At 41.8% G+C, this 25,161-nt stretch overlaps 2 protein-coding genes and 1 pseudogene across 3 annotated transcripts; 1 reads left to right on the top strand and 2 right to left on the bottom strand.

Moving 5' to 3' along the window:
• Positions 1 to 441: 441 nt before the first annotated feature.
• On the top strand, positions 442 to 4,426 carry LOC139657910 (endonuclease domain-containing 1 protein). Its single transcript, XM_071535896.1, has 5 exons — positions 442 to 519; positions 641 to 741; positions 1,164 to 1,278; positions 1,629 to 1,785; positions 4,035 to 4,426. The coding sequence occupies exons 1-5, from the start codon at positions 442 to 444 to the stop codon at positions 4,424 to 4,426; spliced, it is 843 nt and encodes a 280-aa protein (XP_071391997.1).
• Positions 4,427 to 5,927: 1,501 nt separating this feature from the next.
• Positions 5,928 to 10,560, bottom strand: LOC139657909 (TRPM8 channel-associated factor homolog; annotated as a pseudogene).
• Positions 10,561 to 12,952: 2,392 nt separating this feature from the next.
• Positions 12,953 to 24,363, bottom strand: LOC139657914 (TRPM8 channel-associated factor homolog). Of its 2 annotated transcripts, none has more exons than XM_071535900.1 (12): positions 24,059 to 24,363; positions 22,773 to 23,591; positions 22,013 to 22,226; positions 21,411 to 21,708; positions 20,530 to 20,831; positions 20,071 to 20,245; positions 19,064 to 19,158; positions 18,641 to 18,851; positions 17,009 to 17,245; positions 15,960 to 16,183; positions 15,638 to 15,751; positions 12,953 to 14,783 (listed from the first exon to the last, which is right to left on the bottom strand). In XM_071535900.1, the coding sequence occupies exons 2-12, from the start codon at positions 23,417 to 23,419 to the stop codon at positions 14,541 to 14,543; spliced, it is 2,760 nt and encodes a 919-aa protein (XP_071392001.1). In that variant the 5' UTR covers positions 23,420 to 23,591; positions 24,059 to 24,363; the 3' UTR covers positions 12,953 to 14,540. The 2 variants fall into 2 exon arrangements, with proteins under 2 accessions (XP_071392001.1, XP_071392002.1); XM_071535901.1 differs by having other exon boundaries at positions 22,773 to 23,557.
• Between the last annotated feature and the right edge of the window lie 798 nt (positions 24,364 to 25,161).

The raw sequence follows: 25,161 nt of genomic DNA, 5'->3' as shown, positions 1-25,161 counted from the left end.
CCGTGGCACAGGCAACTCCAGGTGAGTAGGGATACACACACACACACACACATACATATACACACATGCACAGATACACACATACTTATTTTTATCTACAGAATCCAAGCCTGAGCAGTATTTACATTGGTGGTGTTTTTACATCCCGCAAAACATAGAAACATATCATATCCATTGTGTCAACGTGTTTCTCTGTGTGTCCATTCACTGCAATGTCTTTGCAATCATTCAAATATAGGATGAAAGAAAACATTGATACTCAGTGGGACAAAAATGAATCTGTGACCTTGACCTAGAAGGGTTTTGACTGCCTTGTTGTTTCTAACACTATTCTGTTCTATTCTATTCTATTCTATTCTGTTCTATTCTATTCTATTCTATTCTATTCTATTCTATTCTATTCTATTCTATTCTGTTGACCAGAAGAGAATCCCAGCTAAGATGCAGACCTCAGTAACTTTATGTGCTCTTCTCTCCATCCTCTCTTTGGTCCATGCAGATGTTGTGGCCCGCTTTGAGGTTTTGTGTCAATTATTTCAAAATTATTAATATTTAGGAACATCAAATCTGTGCCGATGTGTATGTGTGTGTGTAAGTGTTTCACTTTGAAGCCTCTGTCCCTTACTTTTTTTCCCCCCAGGATGAGCCAGAGTGCGTGAAGTACTTCTACCAAGGCAAGGTGCCAGAGTGGGGGGCCGCCACGCCTGGTGCGGCCCGCCTCTGCCAGCGCTTCCTCAACAGGTAACACATAACTCTCTTTGTTTTATAAGTTTAACAACTTCTCAGAATTGTTGTCACTACTTGATGATGATGGGAGATGAATGCACAGACGTTATTGTGATGAACAGAGCAAGGGGGAGGAGGTGGGTATAAAATTGAATCAAAGGGATGAAAGTGGAATTTAGACCTCAACTTAAAGGATGGGAACAGTAAATATATAGACTACTGTATACTGTGACGGCTTTCTTGTCATATGTGGTGTCATCATTTCATCTTGATTAGTAATGTACGGGCACAGTATACTAAATGGGCTAAAACATGCGAAAATGCCAGTATGGTCCTTTGAGGTCTAAATGATTCTGCTCCATATTCTGCAGGGAAAACTGATCTGTATCATATCAAAACGCCTAACCACTACACTTAGCCTCTCTTTACACCACCAGGTACCACTTTGCCACTCTGTATGACACCAACCACCGAATTGCTGTCTACTCTGCTTATCACTTCCAGCCCAGCAACGGAGGTGGCAGGGAGAAACGCTGGTTTGTAGAGCCTCAGGTTGGTACCGTGTGTGTTTATGTGTGTGTGTGTATGTATGTACAGGTGTGAGGGCAAAGTATCAGAATGTGGACACAGTACCAGAACTTGGGTCACACCTATCATTGCCAGGATCTGGAGAGCAACTATGAAGTTATGCTGTAGTATCCCTCTTTATAATAACAGTTATGCTGTAGTATCCCTCTTTATAATAACAGATTGTAGGTTATAGACAATAAACAATGTTCATAAAACATAGCTACCTGGAATGGTCTCATTATATTACAGGAGGAGGGTGTTTGCATCTGGCTCAATAACAGCCTGTGTGAGTTTTAAATCTGAGTTTTCAATATGCTGCCTCTGTCTTGTAGCTGGTGGACTTGTCCTGGCAAGCAGAGATGAAAGATGGCTACTGGCTGGGGAAAGACCATCCTGGAGTCTACCAGGGGGAGAAACAGGCTCTGAACGAGGACTACACACACTCTGGCTTCGACCGTGGTCACCTCAACCCCAATGGACACCATGCAGGTAGTGGAGTTTGGAGCTGGACATGGAGCTTTTTTGTTGCCGTCAGCAGGGGGTAGTAGCCACAGCTGGCGACCAGCCCAAGAGGTCGGTTGAGCTGAGTTTGACAAATTCAGCAAAGTGAACAAAATGTTTAAAACATGCGTATGCCCATGATACCTGCAGGTGTGGCTCGTCCAGCAAAAGCATGGGGTTACTCTGGCTTGTTGCCTGAAACGGGCAGGGTCTTCTAGATTAGCACGAACAGAAACTTGATTATTTGTTCTGGTTCTAGGCTATAGTTTAGACAGCTACATCGATATTGCCACTAATGCATCATTAGTTAGCAGTCCGTCTCGCATGGTTTGTTAGCAGAAGTATTTATTTAACTTGCGGTGTCAGTAGTGGGCCATATTTGATTTACGTCATACTAGGACACACAACTCGGATGACAGCGTAGCAGATTTAAACAATGGCTGACTCAACCGGCCTTTGAGCAAAAAGATATTAAAATATGCACCAAAATGATCCTTCAATATCATTAAGAGATCATCAAAATTAGTTCCTCAATTATCAAGCCATTGACCTATATATTTTTATTTTTATTTTTATTTATTTATTTATTATTATTTTTTTTATTTATTTTTTTATTTCTCTCACATACTAATTTCTCTGTACTTATGGCCAAAGCTAATTCTGATATATATTCTGATACCATTGGAAATATATAATATTTCCAAATGGTTCAAATTAAACAAATTGTCTCTCAATGTCAAAAAATCCAATTTTATCATATTGACATCAAAAAAATATTGTAAATCTAATTCTTGTCTCTCCATTGGAAATAACCCAATTACCCAGGTCTCATCCAGTCCTGATTGATGAAACTCTAAGCTCTAAGTCATATTCGTTTTGTTTGCAATAAAATGTCCAAATCTATTGGCATCATCGACAAATTTCGAAGTTTGGTTCATCAGAAGTGTCTATTAACTCTTTATTATAGCTTAATTTATCTGTACCTCATACAATGCAATATCATTTGGGGAGCTACTTGTCCCACCCACCTTCATAAGCTTTATATTTTGCAAAAAAAGTTTTGCAGAATTGCCACATTTAGCAGTAGGGCTGACCACTCAGCCCCTCTCTTCAATCAGCTCAACATCTTATCAATTTTTAACATAAATAAATACCAAACTTGTGTTTTTATTTTCAAAATTTTGCATCAGCCTGCTTCGCTTCCCTTGCCTTGTAAAGCATTTTTCCAGCCAAACGGTGATGTTCACAACTTCAATTAACTTCAAAAATCTTATGGTTGCTTGTTTGCTTATTTTTGTTGGATTACATGACTTTTGTATTTGCTTATAATGCGTATTGAGGTGAGATTCCTTCTATAAGCCTCTAGGGGTTTTCTAAATCTCACCTGCACAATTTGCTTCTTCTCTTTTGTTGTTGTGTTTTTGCTGCTTTGTTTTATTGTGCTAAGTGAATAAATAAATAAAAAATAAATAAATAAGAAATGAGTAGAACTTGAAAGCGAACTACCAACAAGGTTCAAATGAAAGGCTACAGTGGATCGAAGGTACATGATATTGAAGCTAAGACTTGCTCACAGTTGTTCACCAATAACTCTGATGTTAGTCAGCTAATGTCAGCTACTTCATAGTGTTCATGTTATATTTAACCCCAAACCAACTAGGTCTAACTGTGATAACCACCTCACGTTAGCTAGCAGACACAGCTAACAACAATTTGACTGTCAAAGAAGTACCACTAAGGATATGAAACATTGGGATACTACTAATACTAAAGATCAAGACTGTATAGCCTATTCTGTCAGTTAGTATTATACCTGGTTGGTTTGGAGCTAAATATAATAACATTAACAATATAAAGTAGCAAACTGCTACTAACATTAAGGGTGCTATCTTCAACATCATGGATGGTCCCTTGTTCCTCAGTCCAGTTGCAGTAGCCGTTGATTTGGACCTTCTTGGGTGATTTGGCCTCAAGCTCATCACTCAACAATGTCTAAGTGCAATTTTGATATATATTTTAAATCTTTTACAACCAGAATGGCCCAGGCACCACTAGTCTTGTTTACTCACTCTATCCCCCACACACTCTCTTGTTCTCCACCCTCCCTGTCCTCCCCACTTTTGCCACCTCTATCCCACACAATTTTTCAGATCCACAAACTGTAAACTCATCTCTTTAAAAAACGTACTATCTCTCACTCCCTTATCTTTAGCTCTGTCCCTCCATCTCTCTTACAGTCCCTACTCGCAATGCCACCTTCACCCTGACCAACGTGGTTCCCCAGAACCCCAAGATGAACCAGAATGCCTGGAGGATTCACGAGTCCCAGCTCACCGACCTTTTCCGAGACAAGTGCTCTAAGGCCTACGTTCTGGTCGGTGCCGTTCCATCTGCAGACAACTGGATCGTCAAGAATAACATCAAGCGGGTCAACATCCCTGACTACCTGTGGAACGCTTACTGCTGCGTAGACAACAATGGCAGGCCCATTCAGAGTGGTGCTGCCACCGCGAGGAACACAGAGGAGAACTGGGTGGAGAAGCACTCTCTGGATGAGCTGGGGGAATTCCTGCAGCAGTTCTCCAATCAGCCAGTAGGGGAGCTGTTTCACAACAACTGCAAGGCATAAAAGAGTAACAAAGGGATTGATGAAGGAAGTTAATTTGGGTGTCATTGCCCTTTAATGCTGGAATTTTTATGAATTTATGAGTTTTCATTAGTTGTATGACCCTTTGCCTTTCATATTAATTGCAGTGTGGTAAAAGAGTAATGAGTATACATTTGTTTTGTACTGTGAATGTAGTAAAGGTTACCATTCAGCTTTGAGACTGATGCCTCCCTTATTGCTGTTCATGTTCAACCACAAATGGATGAATAAAAAGTGATGGGAGAGGGGAGAACTGAATATTTATTGATGTCTTTTCACAAATATTTCCCATTGACAAAACATCAACATAAACAAATTAAAAGCATCTCACATGTATTTTATAATCAGTGCTTAATTTGTAAATGATGAGGTCCCGGAACACCAAGTCGTCGGTGTTCCCGGTCTGGAGGGAAAAGGTTCCGGAACATATCAAGACAACAAGTGCATTGGAGGCACGGTGGTGCTCAGTACAGCCATACTGTAGACCTAACAGCCTAAACATTACTAAATGACCGACTATATGACCTTAGAGCTATAACAATATTTGATTATTGTATAGCCTACATAATGCTCATTTTGTCCAAACTGATGGGTTTTTACAAACCTACCCTTCAAGTAGTGGACTAAACTGCGCTGTGCACAACATAAAAATGCCCGCATACTAAATCCTCCTAAAAACTGTAGGAGCCTACTGATCCACACAAGCAACATCCACACAACTGTAACACAACATTTGAGTAATATGACACTGAAAGAGACCCTGGGCACTACTTTTCAACTCAAATATGCTTTTCACTTGTAAATAATTTAAATGTAACCAAGTGCTGTGAAAGGCAAATTTGACAACCATAAATTAATAATAAAGTTTTATTTTCTAAAAAGGGTCTTTTACTTCCTTCACCAAATAGCACTGTCCCAAACTACCCTTCACTTATCATTTAATTGTGTACTGTGTAATATAGTTGCATATAGCAAAGCAAAGAATGAAGCAAACACAATTTCCCATCCCACATTTCAAATTCACTGGTCTATGAAAATAAAATGTAAATGACATGTTAAAGTCTTAGATTTTTGTTTGATGTCATAATAATAGTGAAAAATGCCATAAAATGTGGCATTTTTAACTATAAACGCTGCATATTACAGCAGAATACGTACAGAACGGAGACTAAAGTGGACATCAAACATTAATATGAGTGTTGATTTATTGAATTTGACAATTAAATACAAAGTAATTGGTTTAAAACAGTATTTCTACCTATTTTTAAATCTCACGCTTTTATTTTGAAGGCTAAACGGCCAAACCGGAAGTCTTGTTTCTGCTAATTTGGGCTAGTCTTACCTATCGAGGCTGGGGTGAGCGCACATGACGTATTTTGAAATAACAGCTAGAGTGTCGATTTCAGCTAAATAATGGTGTAATGTCGGTCTTTTCAAGTAAATTTTGGATCTGCTGGCTTCAAGAGACTTGGATTAGCCTTGGGAGAGCTGCATGGAGCCATTTTGTGGTTATTTTCTGTTCTTTTTTTTTTAAGTCTGGAGCATGGTCTGAAGACAGGTCTCCGCAACTGCAGTTGTTTTGGAGAAAGCTGCATTGTACTTCTTCCAGAGATCTGTGGGACTGTTTTACGGGCTAAGAAACTTTACCCCATTTTCTACTGGGTTGGGGGGTGAGTAGATAATGACTGAATTTTCATTTTTGGGTGAACTATTCCTTTATTATGCTTAATTTTCTCTATTCCCCTCTCTCTCCTTTCAGCCATACTGTTCCATGGGGTGGTCGCTCCGGGGAGGCAGGCAGGAGAGTTTCTCCTCAGTGGCTGGATCGATGGGCCAGCCCCAGGCCTTGAAGAATCCAGCCAGGTTCTTCCCTACAGTCTGGGAGAACGTCTCGGCGTACAGGTTCATCTTGCCTTTGTTGTCCCCGGGAACATTGCTAATGTTGTGGTAGGCAGCAAACACCTTCTTAAAAGCATCCCAGCCAAACTGCTCCTGGAGCTACAGGGGAGGAGACAGAGATGGGAAGAGGGGAGAATTAGGATGGGTAGGATGGGTGGAGTGACAGAACGAGCAGAGGATGAGGAAGGGGAGAAGGAGGAGGGAGAGATTAAGAGGGATGCTTAATTGTACATTATATTTCTAATGCACATTAATGTCATGTCATGCCATGTCATTTACATTTTAAGAATTTAGTCAATGCTATTATCCAGAGAAACAGTAGAATGAGTTTGAATTCCAAGATCACCAAAAAAAGAGTGCAAAGATAGGTCAGAACCTTAGTGCAATATTCCTGTGACCAAAGAATGATAATGATAGGAAAAAAATAGCATAAGAGCTAAGGGATTTTTTTTTCTACTGATCTACTACTACTGCTGGTCTATTACAAATCTACTAAATTAAAGTTTAAAAATGAGCTATATCAGAAGTATGTGTGTAAAAGATTACACTCCAGAGTGCAACGTATTTCAGAACATGCTGTCTCACCTGCAAGTATGTTTCCAGGGCAACCCACACGTTCCATTTGACAAGGTTCCTGCCCCCTTTGACATACTCCTCCGTTTGTTTCTGCCTTTCCTCCGAGGTCAGAGCAGAGTGTGCCATGGGTACCATAAATAATTCATCATCATTTTAAGTGTGTAATAATATGTTCATAAAACAAGCATATAATGTGGAATTACACATCTGATAGTGAGCTTATACAAACAGGCTGTACTGCAGAGTGAAGACACTGTCCTCTTCTAATACAATTGATCTATTTACTCCACCTTGTCCCTCTTGATCCCCAGCACCTCTTCATGGACGTACACCGACTGACAGGTTGCATGTAGCATCTGTGGTGTGTGGTCTGAACTCCCACCTGCCCCTCTGTTTGTTGTGTCCCAGTTCGTGGATGGGACCCCACAGGTTAGAGTTCTGATAGCTGTAATGTCAAACATCTTAGCCACCTCACCATCCATCATCACAGGGTAACCTGCATGCATCCAACCTGGATGGAGAGACAGGGAGGAAAATAGAGAAAGAAATGGTGCTATAAGAATGGAGCTTTAGGGTTGAGTGGCACTGGGGCAGAGTGTATGACTCCAACCTAATGAACAGAAGATAAATCTCACTAGATGATGCAGTCTGGAGAGTCACAGAAAGGAAAGAGAGGGACAGAGAAACAAGGATGGGACGAGAGAGCTGCTTCAATGACAAAAGACTGAGAGAAACATAAAAATTAGCAAAACAGAGGTAGAGAGAAGTGGACAGACCAACACACTCACCGACGGAAATCTGCACATCTGCTACAAAGCGTTCCTTGCGGGGTAATTTGTGTGGGATGGCTGCCAGGTCAGCAACGGCCCTCATGATGTCGTTCCAGAGTGCCGCCACCTCATCAAGGTTCTCCAGGTCCCGAACAAAATCTGACAGTACGGTAAGGATGACGTTGTCACACTCAAACTCTGCCCAAGGGACGGAGGCTTTACGCAGCGATGACCATTCAGCTGCTGTTGTCACACCTGAAGACAAGAGAGAAGTGGTGACAGGGTATGTTCAGTGGAGAAAATATAATTTACTGCAAATAAACAACTAACTTGCAGGAGACAGTGGACTCAGAGAGCTTTACCATAAGTGAATTAGCAAGAGTAAAGCTGTATAATTTGACAGCAGTTCAATCAGTTGAGCACAATACACTTAAACCACTGCTAGTTTTTTTCACAATTTAAAATATGTGTCTGCACTCTATTTTAGCAGTCATCTTTGCATGATCCAGGTGGCTTATGCCAAATGGAGGGAAAGTAATTTGTCACCTCCTTAGTCTTAGGTTGAAAAGGGCAACAAGCAGAAGGAAGCAACGTAATTATACTCTAGGAATGCATGAATACTGCGTCTCAACAGATGAATACACTGACATGAATAAATCTTCCACTGGTTTAAAATATGAAAAATTAGGAGTAAAGTCAGACTAGGCATAATTCAAAAAATGAGCCAATGTGTGTATATTGGTCTTGTATAATATTAATTAATATATGTATTAACAAGCCCTGCTTGAAGGGAGTCAATAGAGTTTAATATCATTTTGTTTTTTCTCCACTCCTGAATAAATTAACCCGACTCACCCGACTTGTAATAAGGGGCAAGAACGGCCATTTGCACTGTGCCCTCTGCCCCCTCCCCTTGTGTGTCAGGTGGGGGAACCTGGTAGATGAGCCCTCCCCACAGGTTCCACACCTGCATCATCTCTGTGGTAACATTAAATACCTCATGGACCACTTGAGCTCTCTTCAGTTCCGTTAAGTAGCCAAGATAATCCGTCTGACAGCCTATTTGGACCTGGGCAAAGTGAAATGACCAGATTGCAAGGCTCTATTAACATTTTTGTTTTATTAGAATAAATTAGATTCAACAGACAGACAGGTAGACAGACAGACGTAACACAACGTTAAATTCTTGGCACAGTGTTTTATTCTGTATAAATGATTGGTTTGACTACATTTGAAAATGACATCTTTATGCAGACGATACCACTGTTTATTCAAGTGCACCCTCAATCTTGCAGACCATTGCTGATCTTCGGCATGGTCTCACTTCAACCATTTAAAGCAATGTTGATTATTAAACTTCAAAATTGAGAGGTGTTTCTGGATAGGAATACATGCTTGAGAACTGGCAAAGATGGTACAGTTAACACTATTCTCGACTGTGATGATTTCCACGCACACCACACACAGTCCCCTTGTATCAGTCTGTGTCTGCAAAGCTCTCATTCATAGAAATTATTCAACACACACACTTACTGTTCAACATCATTTTGACAAGTATGAACATGCCATGTGGACTCGGGTGTGGACAAAAGAATTGCAAAAGGTTTGCCAATAATTGGCGGTCTCAGTCCTCAACAATTTTGATAAAGTCTGCGCCAAAGAGAGGAAATGATGATATGTGTATTGTGGGTTCACAGTGGGTTGTTTTAAGCCAAATTACAGCAAAGCACTGCCTTGTAGCACTCCCTCGTAGCACCTATGTCCCTGTTGGACCAGAACTTAGCTTGTTGCACTGTCCTCGTAGCACCTTTGTCCTGTTGGACCAGAACTTAGCTCTATAGCACTTACTCTCGTTGTTTCTCTCCTATCTAGAAACTTGCTTGTGTTGTATGCAAATCTCATGTGTAAGTCGCTTTGGATAAAAGCGTCTGCCAAATGTGAAATTGTAAATTGTAATTGTAGTTTACCAACCCTCGGTTGGTAGATATTGCAGATCATAGTTACATATTGCACCTTTCAATATCCTGGTTAGGGCTTGACAGATTAACAGTATGAAACTGAATGAATGAATGACATACCTTCCATTCCTTGACAATCTCTGCTGGCATGGCCATGTAGGTCCTCATACCAGGACTGAGGTAAAGCCCTGTACTGAGCCACTGTGCTGCTCCTACCACACACACAGACACAGACACAAACATACAGTAAAAAACAAAATAAATAAGTAACACAAAATATCTTGTCTGCTTTTAAAGAGCTTGGTCCCATAGATATTTTCTACCAGGTTTGGTGGTGATCTTGCCAACAATGAAGGAGAGAGAGATTAAGGAGATGTAAAAACATGTTTTTCAAAGAATACAAAATGGCCGAAATCTATCACTGTGGTGGCCCAATAAGCAAAGCTGTAGAGTAAGTCCAGCTAAATATGTACACTAAGTAAATCAGACTTTTAGGGCAGTTTAGGGGTTGCGGCTTTTAATTATTTTTTTTCTAGCGCCACCATCTTGTCCATCCATCCAATTGGAGTTACCATCATTATCTATCATTTTGCCTAAGTTCACGGGTCAGTGGAGCCAGTGTATTTTGGACACCAAAATTAAAGGTCACCATAAAGGTGATCAATAAAATTTTAGTCAATCCTAAATTCCAATGCACTAAGTTAAACCAGACCCTGTAACCAATCCTGAAACTAACGTGTGCTATGCAAAGATTTCTGTGAGACGTAATGCCACACACACGGGCCAGCTGTGTTGTTATTTTCACCTCTTTCCTAAAGCTTGTCTAAGTCGGCCCGAGTAATGGCGAATCGATGAAGCGAGCAAGTAAACGTTTTCAACTAGTAAACTTGCTACCTGCCTCTTCACTTGTCATTGTGGGACATGTAACCTTCAGCGGGAGAAAAATCTGGTAAAGCGAGACTGGTAACGGGCGATATTTCTCTATAGGTACATTTATTTTAGCCATTAGCCTTTATACATGGTTTGTCCTAAGTGGCTTCCATCCAGTAGCTTTGCTGTGTGTGTTTACAAAATGTGTTGTGGTTTCTGTTACCCTCTCAGAAAAAATTGCTTAGTATAGCTTTAAAGCTAAACTGGGGGTAATATGCTGTCTCTTCTTTTCTTCTTCTTACTCTTAAAAAGTAAAGAATATGATGCTTTCTTCTTATTTACAAGTGTAACTGTCACCATCTACAGCAATTATCAACTATTATTTTAAGTTCTGTAAAATAAAGAACTGCATCTGCAGTTGTCCAATCACATGACTGGACCAAAATGTCTTGTAACCTACAGATATGTTTCTAAGAATTCCAACAGATAATAACCTTCCCACAAAATGTCTGATCTGTAATCTAATTACTGTTTCAAGTGATTTCTTACTCCCTAGCCATCTATACAATATGTGAAACCTGTGGAATCATTTGCTGTGCACTTCTTACCCCAATGTCAGAATATGAGAACCAGGAAAAAGTATTGGTAAAAAATAAAAGATGAAAATGTACCTTTGAGTGTGCAGGTCATGCAGGTTCTGGAGCTATGCAGGTTTTACAAGACGATGTCCTCAGACAGAGAAACTAGGTGGTCTGCTACTGCACTTCAAAAGATCCTACTACTAGTAGTAGTTGCAGTGGTAGTAGCGGTGTGGGCAACATGCTGAAACTTGTCTTTGGAACAGGAGGAGGCAGAGAAAATCATGATGGAGGATGTCAAGATGTTTTTGATTACTGATCTGTCTGGTTATGAGACTTTCATCAACTGCCACAGGAGGAACATCCACTGTTGAGTAATGTTGAGTAAGCAGGAGGTGTTGTCACATTTGTGGGTGCTAGTGATTCTTGTCCCCAGGAACTGAAAGACTCAGCTGAGTTCATAGTTGAGGCATTGATCTCCACCTCTGTCTTACACATGGCTTAATTATTGTTGCGGATGAAACCCACCAGGGTGGTGTCATCCTCAAACATAAGGAGTTTGGACGCCTGGCTGGAGGTACAATTAATCATGTACATGGAGAAAAGGAGGACCACACACTTACACACTGGTAGGGTCACAGCTGTACAAATTGCCTTATGTCTGCCAGGAAGTTTCAGATTCACCAGCAGAGGGCGACCTTAAGCTGGGACGGTTTAAGCAGCAAGCAGCAGTTAGGGATGATGGTGTTGAATATGGAGCTAAAAGCAACTAACAGCATCCTGACATAGGAGCCTGCAGTGTGCAGGTGTTCCAGGGCAAACTGTAGGCCCATGTTGCCTGCATCACCCACTGACTGTTTCGTCCTGTAGGCAGACTGCAGGGGTTTGAGGAGCAGGTCCGTGTGGCATTTGAGAAAGGACAGAATCGGATGCTCAAAGGCCTTCATCATGATTGAGGTCAGTGGGCAGAGGCACGCAGGACTGCCCTTCAGTATGGAATATGGTTGTTGGCTAGTCAATGTCACTATATAGCCAAATGAGTATTTACCAAAATGTGACAGAACCAACATTACATAGAGTTGAAATAGAATAGAAATGGTGAAAAAAATCATGAACATTTTCACATTTTTTGATAATTGATATTTACTTGGTGGTATTGTAAAATATTGCAAGATATTGAAAGGTACTGAAAAGCTTCAAAATAATTACTAATAACTATATATCGTAATATTCTCCAATAGATGCAACAGGTGGAAGAAGAAACACACACAGTACACTCAAGGGAGGTAAACATACACAAGTGGATGGCACATAGACATTAATGCATATGCTTTGATAGCAGACAGAATTTCAATCACATAATATGCCAGAACAGCTGGTCACACAATCTTCATAGCTTTAAGGCCATGTCAATTTGCAAGGCTACATCAATTTGCAGAGAAATTATCATATGTAATTCAATTTGATTTTACTTGCCTGTAAGGGCCGGTACAGACTGCATTGAGTTTCACTTCTCCCTGATAAACTTTAATATGGAGCCCAGCTTACCATCTGCTCTAAGAGCCTTGGAGGATTCAGTTGTTTTTTTTCTCACATAAATGTAAATTTAACTCTGCAAAGGCTTTTCAAAGGAAAGTTTGTCTAAACTTTAAAGAGGATAAAAGGCTATAGCTTTTTGCAGCAATTGAGAGTAAACGGTTAGGGATAAATTCATTGTCTGATAGAAAAGAGTTCAAGATCTCAAGATATCAAGATCAAGTTTGTCAGTGAGGGAGAAAAGATCAGGAGGGAAGGCATTTTAAACAGGCATGTTGTAGGACAGCTAAGGGTGAGGAGAGATTGACAGACGACAGTGGATTTAGGGAAACAGCTTGTAATTTCTAGGGAAATAGTGATGTCAAACTTAAGGTCAGACTTGGTGTTGTGGTCAGAGTTACAGCAGATTTTTGTGGAGCTCAGTATCATGGGAAGACACAGTAGATGAAGCTCATGATAGCATGCTACCAGTGTAGATGCAAAATAAATAAATTATAAAGATAGAAAGTAGATATGATTTTTGCCAGTTGGTATGTCAAATCTGATACTCAATATCTCTGAACTGCACCCCACCCAGATGGAACCTTATAATTCCAAGCTCATGAAATATTATGAATGCTCTTCCTAGATATATCTTCCTATGTTTTTCAATGTGCAATGTTTTCCCACACCATCTCTTTTCAAAACAGAAAGAAGTTTATTGGGTTCAGCAAAAAGCCCAGGATTAAATATGTAACAGTTCTGATACCTGCTACCTATACTGTCCATTAGTAGTTAGTTGTAGTGGTAATGAATAGCTATTGCACTAGTAACTTGTGTTCATTATAGTTGTGCTATTCTATATTTACTAACATGGACTGACTGTAAAATGAGGAACCATTTTGTACTTCTGTCTCCCCGGTCAGCTTCTATTCTTGTAGATCACAATTATGTGAAGACTGGTGATTTTATTTTAAGATTTATACCAATTCTGGACCTGTAAGATAAGATGAGGACAAATTCTCCATTATATTATTGATGTAATGGACAATAAAGTTTTACGTTACAACTCTATTCTGTTTTTCCTCCCCCAACAGGACAGTCCCCAACAGACATCCCCCAAACATTTAAAAGCAATGTTTAATTTAATAATATAACTAATCCCAAACATATGCCAATTTATGAATGTATGTAGTATGTATATAGACATGTATGTATTGTATGGATGTATGATGCAGTTTGGTTTTATGAATGAGAATTGTGCAATTGTGGAAGAAGATATCTATTATGTGTATTTTATACAGCATACATTTCCTTTGGGATAATAAAGTCTATCTAATCTAATCTAATATAATATTATAAAATAAGCTTCATATAGGAAAGTAAGGAACATAAGGCTCTTTCCCACATCTTAAACACATACTATTGCACATAAAGAAACAAATCAAATATGTCAATGAAAATAGACATTACCCTATTTTGAACAGACCCAAGGTACTATCAAACTCTGGTCGTCAACACTTCTGCTACAGTATAAATTGATTGTATATCGTGTTTCCTGGGCAGGTACAGTGTAGGTTTGAAAATCTGACTGTTGCTCTGCACAAAATATCTATCTGAACAAGTCATTTAAACCATTATTAAGTCTTCAAATCTTGTTTTTAGATGTGAAGCAACTCATGGACCTGGAAAGCATGGCACAATGCAAGTGAAACTGTATTGGAGACAAGTGGAATTATCACATCCTATTTTTGCAGAATTTTTCATTTATTTTTTACAAAAGGGTTAGGATGACTTGTTAAGATAGATGTGTTTTTGCATTGTGAGTTTCCTTTCCTCCCCCAAAATTCCTCTCCCACTAAATAGATACCCTGTCTTTTAGTAGTTGAACCCGGCTCTCTCCACCTTTATTAGCAGCAATCTAAACGGTTCAGCCATACTGGACCATGGGGTGGTCGCTCCAGGGAGGCAGGCTGGAGAGTTTCTCCTCAGTGGCTGGTTCGATGGGCCAGCCCCAGGCCTTGAAGAATCCAGCCAGGTTCTTCCCTACAGTCTGGGAGAACGTCTCGGCGTACAGGTTCATCTTGCCTTTGTTGTCCCCGGGAACATTGCTAATGTTGTGGTAGGCAGCAAACACCTTCTTAAAAGCATCCCAGCCAAACTGGTCTTGGAGCTACAGGGCAGGAGACAGAGGGGGAGGGGGGGGAGGGGGAGGCCGGGCAGAGAGGGGGTAGTAGAGCTGTCAGTTTACCCGGGAAATCAAATTGGACTATGAATTGACTGAAATGAGTCAAATTCGACTGAAATTCAATCCAAATATCTTCCAAACATTGCTTGGAGGAGTAGTTAGGAGGAACATCCGTAGCTTAACAAGACCTTAAATACTGTGTTTTCCTAAATCCGCTTCCCGCAGAAAAAAAGATATTGGCCTCCATATGAAACACTCTAATTGACTCCCAGTCCCAGCCAAAAAAGTCTCCAAGACCAGCTAAAAAAGAACCAGTCTAGTCTGCCTAACAGTGTTTTCCGTGAAGACGGAAGTAGTCGGAAGTGAGACCTATCTCTTTAGCTGTATACTGTCTGTCTATGGAGCCAAGGCATGGGGAGCCAATAATGCGTTCAGTTTAATTGGTTGTGAAAATCAGTAAATAATAAATAAATGCATTTTTTGACTTATCTGACAGGCAAGTTGGGATTTGAATTTGTCTTTTTTTTACATTCAACTGAAATTTGAATATGGAAATGTATTCTGACAGCCTTAGTGGGTAGATGGCTGCAAGAAAGAGTGTTAAGAGGGAGCGTTAACTAATCCATTGAAATAACAACCCAGAAGCTTGCCTATAAACCCTCTGCCATCTATTACCATGGACACTACCTCTACCACTAGTGCCACTACTACAATGACCACTAAAAACTAGAACCGCTACCACATACCTAAACTATTTTAACCATTTATACATCTGTTTAACTGCAGACTCCAGCGTGATACAAGCACTGTTCCTCTACAAAGATTACTATCATTCTCACCTGCATGTATGTCTCCAGAGCCACCCACATGTCCCAGGCGCTGAGGTTCCTGCCTCCCTTAACGTACCCCTCTGCACGACTCTTCCTGTTTTCGAGGGTCATGTTGGGGTGTGCCTGCATCAAACACATGACATTCACCATATTATAACACTCCTCAAGGTGGAATGAGGTGACTGTGATACACTGGACATCGTGAAAAGCGAAGCAATTCTTTGACATAAGGTAAAAAGAGAGGCTGTATTTTGTGTCATCTTTTGATGTGACGATATGTCACATAATTGGTCACTTTAAGACCATGGCCCAAAAAACTGATTTGCTCCACCTGTGCCCTGTTGATCCCCAGCACCTCTTCGTGGACGTACACCGACCACAGGTTGCAGGTACACTCTGTGGTGTGGGACGGGAACTCCCAGCAGCCCCTCTGCTGGTTGTGTCCCAGTTCGTGAATGGGACCCCACAGGCCCGAACGCCTGGCATGGTCAGTGCTGACCAGCTCAGCCGCCACAGACGACTGCATCATGACAGGGTAGCCCGCATGCATCCAGCCTGGAGAGACAACAGAGCATTCAGTTTGGATGGATGTAAGAGAGGGATCTGTCCCGACATGGCCTCTGGAGACATGCAGAAACATGAGAGTGGGAAAGAGAAGGGGGGTAATAATAATAACCTATAATAACCTATAATATCTTATATAAAAACAGAGTTTACAAAGTGCTTCATATAAAAAGAAAAGGAATAGGAAAACAAATCAAATAAAGAAGCAACCAAAAGAAATTACAAGGATAAAAATGAATAAAAATAGAGTAAAGTAAATTATTACACACTAGAATACTGTTCAATGTAGTCAACTCTGCTATCAACCCTCCCCTCCGTTATAATACTGAAGCCTCCACAGAGAAATGTGAGGAATTCCTTTTCTCTTTTTACCAAAATGTTTGAGAGCATCAGACTCTGAATCTCCCTTCTGATCCAAATCTTCCCTATCTCCTAGATGTTGTCCCTACCAAGTCTCAGAAGAGGTCTTTGATACAGTTGGTCCCATCATTTTTTTATCAAACTTAGACAGCTGCTGGCTGCTGGTACTTTCAATCCACCCTTAAGAAATCCAGCCCTCAGTAACTATAGAATGATCAGTAAGCTGCCATTTTTATCAAAAGTTCTCAAGAAAGTAGTTTTTAGACAACTATCCTTTTTAAACATTTCAGTCTGTTTTATGAGCTTTACACAGCCAAGTGAGGTAACTAACAACCTTCTTTTAACAGCAGATGCAGGGGAGAAAAGAGCTGTTTGAATATGGAAGTATTGTGAGATATTAAAATGACTGAACGGGAGCAAACTGAAGGCGGAGATAAGTCGCAGGCAAATGCTTACCATGGGAAATTTGCACATCTGCCACAAAGCGTTCCTTGCGGGGGAACTTGTGTGGGATGGCAGCCAGGTCGGCGATGCCCTTCATGATGTCGTCCCAGAGCGCTGCCACCTCATCGGGGCGCTCCAGGTTCCGAACAGCACACGACGGCACGGTGAGGATGATGTTGTCAAACTCCAACTCTGCCCAGGGTGAGGGGGCTGTGCGCAGCAATGACCAGTCAGTTGGTGTTGTCACACCTGCAGAGAGGGGGGGCTCGTGGTGTTTTATTTGGATATGAGAATGTTATGGTACCCGTTATTCAAAACTGAGCTTTGAATTATTTCAATGATTGCAAATCTGAAACCAAATGTGCTCACAGTATCCACAGCTGTAACAATAATGTCCTCTTATTGTGAGGAACTACATATTTCTATTAAAACTACTGTCTTTTCAATAGAGGGGCTTTTCACTGGGTTAACACTGAATTGCTCGAAATGTCTCTGACTTTGCGGTGCAAATAAAGCAACAAAAGGGAGCTACAGTGTACGGACTTTCATTGTTTGATTTAACACTGAACTTGGCATGCACAAAAACAGACTGACTGATAACTTTGAAAGTTGGTACTTTATTACTTTATATCTGTCCCTATTCAAATAAACATTGAAATGAAATGAATTTTTTTTTTTTTATATGTATCACTTTTGTGTATCCTGTGTTTTCTGTGCTAGCCTTTGGAAACTGAATTTCCTATGGGCCAATGGATGTATGCAGGGTTTCCCCTACTGGGCCTGCCAGGCCAACAGAACCCCCGCCAGGCTAACAGAATTCTAAAAAAAAGAATGTTGAAAATAGTGATGCAATAATGTACTGAGGTATTAAAAATAATGATGGTACCACAAGCTTTCCCTTTAACACTGTATCCATAGTTTAAATAGGAATAAAAACAGGCAGGCAGTGATGTTCATATTGTAAGTAAATTGTATAATGCCCACTTTAGATGGGCAGGGGATTATGGCAGGCCAGATGCAGTGTAGTAGTTATAGGTTAAACAGAAAGTAAACAGTGGTAGATGTAGAAAGTCAGAAATAAAGAGGCGTGTTTGAATTCCAAATTCAGTGTTTTTTACTTTATCCACCTGTAGCTGCAGTATATGTGTAACCATTTATTTGCACTGAATGAATATCAACATAAGCTATGTGATTCTATGTGATTTTAAATTGCTGCATTATCCTAGATCTTTACATCTCTGCTATGCATTCCTCCTCTCTAACATGGCACTGTATAATTATATATTCTTGTACACCTGTCTTTCACGTGCTGTTCTATCAATCAACCACTAGAAAGGCTGCACTTTTGGATCCCCTCCACAGTAAAGACGCCACCCACAGCAATCTAATACCCTAATGTACAAATGGAAATAAAATGGCATGCTGTAAAACTTTATTTATGGAGCAAAAGCAACACAATCGGACCTGGGCCTGCACTTTTATTGCTAAAATAAGATGCACGCATCAGCATTTGAACAGGATTTTGTTACTCAACCCCTGAAATACACACTACATCCCGCCACCCCAACACACACACACACACACACACACACACACATACATACATATACAGACACTGCTCAGTTTCACTCAACACACACTCACCAGACTTGTAATAAGGTGCAGGTACGGCGATTTGCACTGTGACCTCTGCCCCCTCCACCTGTGTTTTGGGTGGGGCCACCAGGTAGATGAGCCCTCCCCACAGGTTCCACACCTGCATCATCTCCGTGGTAATGGGGAACCGCTCGTGGACACACGGTGCTCTCCTCAGCTCCTCAGCTTTCAGATAATCCGTCTGACAGCCTATCTGGACCTGAGGAAGACATGGAGTAAATGTCACTGCCTTGAAAAACCTATATGAAAAATGCAGTATAAACAGTTTGTTTCTATAGATGTATATATGAATACTTGGATGTATGACTGGCTACCTGGATGGATAAATGGATGGATGAGTGGATAGAGTACTGATGAATGAGACAATGATGAATTCAATAACCCTGACATTTTAATTTCATGACATTGTACCTTCCATCCCTTGTTGACAATCTCTGCTGGCATGGCCAGGTAGGTCTTCATACCAGGAGAGAGGTAGAGACCTGTACTGAGCCACTCCTCTCCTCCTAACAGACACACACACACACACACACACACAGAGCAGCAGCAGAGGTTAAACTCAGACGTATGTACTTGTATAAAAGCTGTAGGGCAGATTATCCCCCATATTTACTAAGACACACACAAATCAGTAGCGCACGCAAAAAAATTAAACTGCACAACTGTTTACAGTTTAGTGAATGATTTACTATTTGCTGTCATCCAAATGAGGTCAGCCGCAATTCAGCCACAGTTAGGCAATTAGAAAACCGGAAGCGTTGAAAAGTGTACACACACACATACACACATTGATGTTGTGGTGCTGAATGGACAGCCCCCTGCGGCTATCTGTTCCATCTCTGAGACTAGGAGAATGTAGGGATTACTCGTCTTTACATCTATTGCTCTGATGACGGATATGTTGTCCCTGTCGCCGTAGCATTGCCTTTAGTGCCCCAGACAGCGCAAGAGAGATTGTGATGTCTGTGCTGTAATACCACTGTCTGCTGAAAAGACCCCGAGGCCAAGAGAGGAAGGGTTGTCAAAAGTTTGGGCAACATGACTCCTCCTGGTCTGCGATTCCAAGTCGAGCCATATTTCTTCCAGGAGAGATAGAATTGCAACCAACCTGTTTTTCACCTCATCCTCTGACATCCCAAATAGGGTCATGTGTATAGAAAACACTCTCTTTTCATAGTCTAGCTCTCTCTCTCTGTTTCTCCATAATACCAGCAACAGCAGCCATGTTCTCATGCACAAAAATGAAGACATGCTTTGACTGGGCGCTAAATAGTGTGCGAAATCAGGTGAAATTACATGCATTGCCTCGATAGTAAATCATAAAACTACTTTTTGTGTGCATAAAGGTATTTGTGCCAGTGCAAACCATTAGTAAATATGGGGATATGTCTTCTTAATGATCAAAAAAGAGGCCTGACCTGCTGTTTTAGCATTAATCTTGATCTTGTAGTTGCTGACAACGGCCATCATGGGGTTATCCTTGATGAGGTAGGGCAGGAGGGCATCAGGGTTTGGGCACACCTTATAGACCTCTGCCCCCACACTGAGGAGGAGGTGGTCCTTGGGGCTCCGCACAGGGCAGCTGTCACACACCTTGATGAAAGAAAATCAATAATGAACACATATTGGTTGCACTAATAGGAGGATCCATTCTAAAGGTGCATTAAGTAATCTATGACATTTACTGACAGCTACTGGCAACCAGAAGGAATTGCAACACACAAGTCTCTGCCCCTCACACCCCTCCTGTCCCCTTGAAATATAGTTGCCTATAATTGACACAAGCAATAAAGTCATATTTTGACAAGAGAATAAAGAGGAGGCCATGCTTACAAACATACAAATATGCACTTATTACACAGTCACTCGATGCCTACCTGTGGCATGCCCGACTTCTTCAAGATGTCCGTGAGGGTGGACACCACCTGGGTATAGGAGGAGCAGTCATGAGCCTTCATGTGCAGGTAGGTGGCGCAGTCCCCGCCCAGCTTTTTAAGATGCGCCTCCTCCTGCTTGGTAAGTTTCTCCCCCTGGGCAACATGGCCAGCGAAGCGGCGCAGAAGCTGGCGGAAGTGGTAGCTGTTTTTACAGGCCTGACCAGGGGCCGGGGCCGGGTAGCAACCGGCCCCCAGCGTCGCCCCCAGCAGGCTCAAGCCCATCTTGTTCAGGATGTGGTTCCCTGGAGGGCAGCACAACAGAGCTGAATTATTCTATTGTGTTGAACCTATTATGATGAAGGTTCAACCAGTATGCGTTTTGGAATATATGGATACCAATATTTTTGGAACAAAGAAGAAAAAAACGGTGCAAAGTGTCAAACAAAACTTCAAAAGAAGGGGCTCTTTGTTTGGTTTGGAGTATGTAACTGAATGAAATAAAAGTCCAAGGCACTCTTCTTTGAAAAAACTTCTCTTTCAAAGAAGAGTGCTGTGGACTTTTGTTCCAACCAATATTTTTGCATTGAAGCCACCAGTAATGGGGGCTATTTGTGCCGATATTCAACATCTTTACATTTGACTGTGTGCACATACATAATTCATCACCACCATCCATAAAGTGTGTACGTCATATCGGGTTTTTTTTTCCCTTAACTGAGTATCATACTTAGGCCTGCAAATGTGTCTCTCTCTTAGCACTGCTGTATTGAATATGAGAAGTCCTGAGTTGTGCTTGAGGGGTGTCACAGTCTAGTACAGAACAGTCCATTACATTCAATCAGTGGGAAGTGCCTGTGATGTGTTTGATCTGTACACATTACCTGTGAAGTCTGTCATTGGGTTTTGCCCATGGTGTGTCTGTGCCCAGTACCAGGCATGACCACCGATCAGCAGGCCGCCTCCTTCTGCCACAAAGTCCTGGATCTCCTGTGCGTGCTCGTCGCTGTACGCCGTGCACACAAACACGCTCAGGTCTTTCCTGAAGCCCGTCTTCTCACAGCTGAACCCCGATTTGCTGAGCAGGGAGAAGGCGTGCCCGAGACACGGCTGGACACCAATCACCCCCTTCCGGCCCTCGTCCAACCAGTGAACGGCATTGTTCCAAAATGAAGCCAGCTCCTGTGATGAAGGCAGTGTATTGGAGAGATAGGAGTTTATTACAGAGATAATGACATAAAGATCAGGGGACAATTCTGTGGATCAAGCGCACACCTCATAATTTTGCATACTGCTGAAGGCCATAAGTTAATATTTGACAATAGAAATATGATAAGTAATCATATTTGCAGTCGGAATACTGCCATCTTATCAACAATATGATTTTGTGACGGAAACCACATGAGAAAATCCTGACCTAGTGACCAAGTTACCCTGCTGAGACAGATTTCTCATTTCTCAGACCTTTCATTAATTCAAACTTCACCTGTCGTCCCAGGTTACCCTCGTGCGTCACCACGACGACCCGACCCTGCCCATAGTAGGCTCCTGCCAGGAAGGCCCGTCCATCCTGGGTGGTACCAATAGGGAAGGCCAGCGGGCCGTGGACCAGAACCTCAGAAGGTACCCCACACTGGATGTTAAACTCTGAAATATCCTGGAGGAGGAACTCCAAGTCGTCCTCAAAATCCTTACCGATTCTGTATTGAGAGGGGGAAGAGGAGGGAGAGAGACAGAGAGAAAGAGAAAGAGACAAAGAGAGAGATGGGCAGAGCAGAAAAGGGGATTTGCATCTGAAGGGATGTGCATCTTCACACCAAGTATGAGATACATATTAGTATTATAGTAGCTATATCACAGAGAATTCCATTCTTATCACAAATGTTCCAAATTCTTAATTAAATTTTTCATTGGGTTGGGTTCTTTTTAAAAAAAACCAAACAAACAGCCCCATTAACCCTAATAATGGAAAAGTGAGAAGTGAGAAGTGAACTGTACAAACCAGTTACATCAAAGATCATTTGTTCTTAGTTGCTCAATTTAACATACAAAGGTTATATGCATGATAAACCCACTGCAGTATTATCATATTATGACAAACATTTGGCTCACAATTATACACACCACAATGACTTAATAGGTAAACAAAATGGAAGTGAATGGCTTGATTTTTCTCTCAGCAAATAGCTGAAAATTTAGATACTGGAACGTCTTGAATTTGCAATGAAAGAGAAGTATACACTCACGCTACAGCCAGCCAGGAGGAAGGGATCTGAGGGTAGACAGGCAGACACTCCACCTCCCCCTGGTGCTCAGAGAAGTAGATCCCTGCCACACTGGACACCTTGTTCCCTGGGAAGCCAAGGAGGGTGTTCTCCTTGGGGTGCTCCCCAGCCCAGCTCCACGCCTGTCCAGCTATCAGCACCCCTCCTCCAGCCTTCAGGTACGCCACCAGGCCCTTCACATCTACATCCACACTGTAGGCGTCTGTCACATACACCCCGACCCCCAGATTGCCATTAAAGGCCCCCACCACACTGGCTTGGAAACTGGATCTACTGAGATTATCAGCCATTGCCTTGACGCTCTGGTGGACCCCCACAGACAGGTTGTCACATTCGTCCCCTCTCAGCCAGGTCAGTGCGTTCTCTACCAGGGCCGGGAAGGCGGTCAGGTAGCTCTCGTGGCCCAGGACCACAATCCGTCCACGGCCGTACAGGGAGGCAGCCATCAGCACCTGGCCCCGGGTGTTCATGGCCAGAGGGAAGGCGTGGTCTCCGATCAGGACCAGGTCGCTGGGGACGCAGGGGCCCCGCAGGTCCAGCTCTCTGAGGCCCCTCATCAGGGAGATGTAGGCCACCTCGTGGTGGGAAGGGGTGGGCTGGGTGGACATGGTGAGGAGGAATGATGCGCTGGAGGTTGGATGGAGAAGGTGGAGGCAGGATGGTAGAAGAAAGGTTTGCTGGAGTCAGAAGGTCCGGTGTGAGGGTGGAGTGTAGCTGCTGAGTGGTGTGCGATTAAACAGCTGTAGCTAGATGGAGGAGCAAACAGTCAGCTAGGCTGCCCTATGGGAAGAGGCAGAGAGTTGAGAGAGCTCAAAATAAAAGTAAATGCTCACTGACAGTAACAGTAGTAACAGTAAAGTGATTTATAACTGATTGAGAGAGATAATAAAATCATCTGTTCTCAACCGAGTGCCATCGAGGCCCGAGAGTCTGCAGGTTTTCATTCCAACCAAACATTATAGCGACTTATTTCACTAATTAGCATACTTTCACTAATCAGCTGCCTGCTATAGTGTTTGTTTGGAATGAAACCTTGCATACCTTTGGGTCTCGATAACACAGGGTTGAAAACCACTGAAATACGTCATGCTAAAACTATTGCTTTGCTTCTGGCTTGACTGTATCGCTTTTAAAAAAAACACAGAAAGTGAAAGAGAGATTTGACATCTAGCATACAGTGCTGATACTAATACCACTAATATACCACAGCTGACACCACAGTGATTATCCTTGAACTAAATCTTTACCTCAAAGTAAGTCCTCCAACTTCTATCATTCCACACAGGCACAGCAGTTTGCACAAACAGGTGAGAGCGAGACTGTTAAAGAGCAGCTCAGATGAAAAGATAAAGAGAAAAACAGGAGGGATGTCTGCGAGCAAATGTCCAATGACAGGCCAGGTTACTGCAGGATCACACCTCACTGGGCAGTGTGGAGGGAGTCACCTGCCTGTCAACACTCTCTGAGTGAATAGTTTATTGTGTACTCATGTGGGTGGAGTGGAGACTCTTGAGCATGAGAAACTTGTTTGTCTAGCCACAGTTAATGTCAATATTTGCGGATGTTGAGACTAAATATTAATTTGGCTGTGACATATAACAGTTAGCAATGATGTCACAAAGTACATTGACTATGTAAAACATGTAAACAGAAGTTTTACAAAATCAGTAAGCTTTTGTACTGTATTCTGGAAAGTTTAACTTGGCCGACAAGAGTTTGAGTTCCGACCTTCAGAGTTTCCACAGAGAGAATATCCAGATTCTGCTTTTCTCAGCTGCTATTGATTTGCTGATTGTAGGATGAAATAGCCCTTACTCAGACAGCACTTTGCCTGCCCATCTTGCACAGCTCTTCTTCTACCGATTCTACCACTGACATGATTTAGTGTCTATTAGTCTATTAGTACTATGTCGTGGTTTGACACGGTTCTGTGTATTGTAATTGCTTTTGACCCTGGCTGCAATCCCCTAGTGGAATAATAAATGTGTTTGGCTGGAATACAAGAATGTTTATTCTAAAAAAATATATTGGTTTGAATAAGCAAATTAAATACAGTACACTTCAAAACAACAGGGGTGGTTCACAAGTAAACTTAGACTTCCAGGCCAATGTCTAGCCTGCACACAGAGAATTTCTTGAAAAACCTGCTTATCTGGTTTTTGAATATGTAAAACATTCAACAGTTACTCATGAAAATGTATATTATCATCTAGCTAAGGATAAACAAAGGGAAAGAAGCCTAACAGGTCGAGATTAAATGATCTGTAGTCAAATGTTCTGCCCAGTTTGACAAACATTCGTTGGCAGTGGCACACCCCCATCCTCCTCACCCCTCCCACACACCTACATC

This window comes from Centroberyx affinis, unplaced genomic scaffold (genome assembly GCF_046629955.1).
Source record: "Centroberyx affinis isolate AG114_WGS23_722 - 3 ecotype Tasmania unplaced genomic scaffold, CSIRO-AGI_Caff_v1 ptg002780l_1, whole genome shotgun sequence".
In the NCBI taxonomy this organism is placed as follows: Eukaryota; Metazoa; Chordata; class Actinopteri; order Beryciformes; family Berycidae; genus Centroberyx; species Centroberyx affinis.
This window is presented reverse-complemented; position numbering and strand designations above follow the sequence as displayed.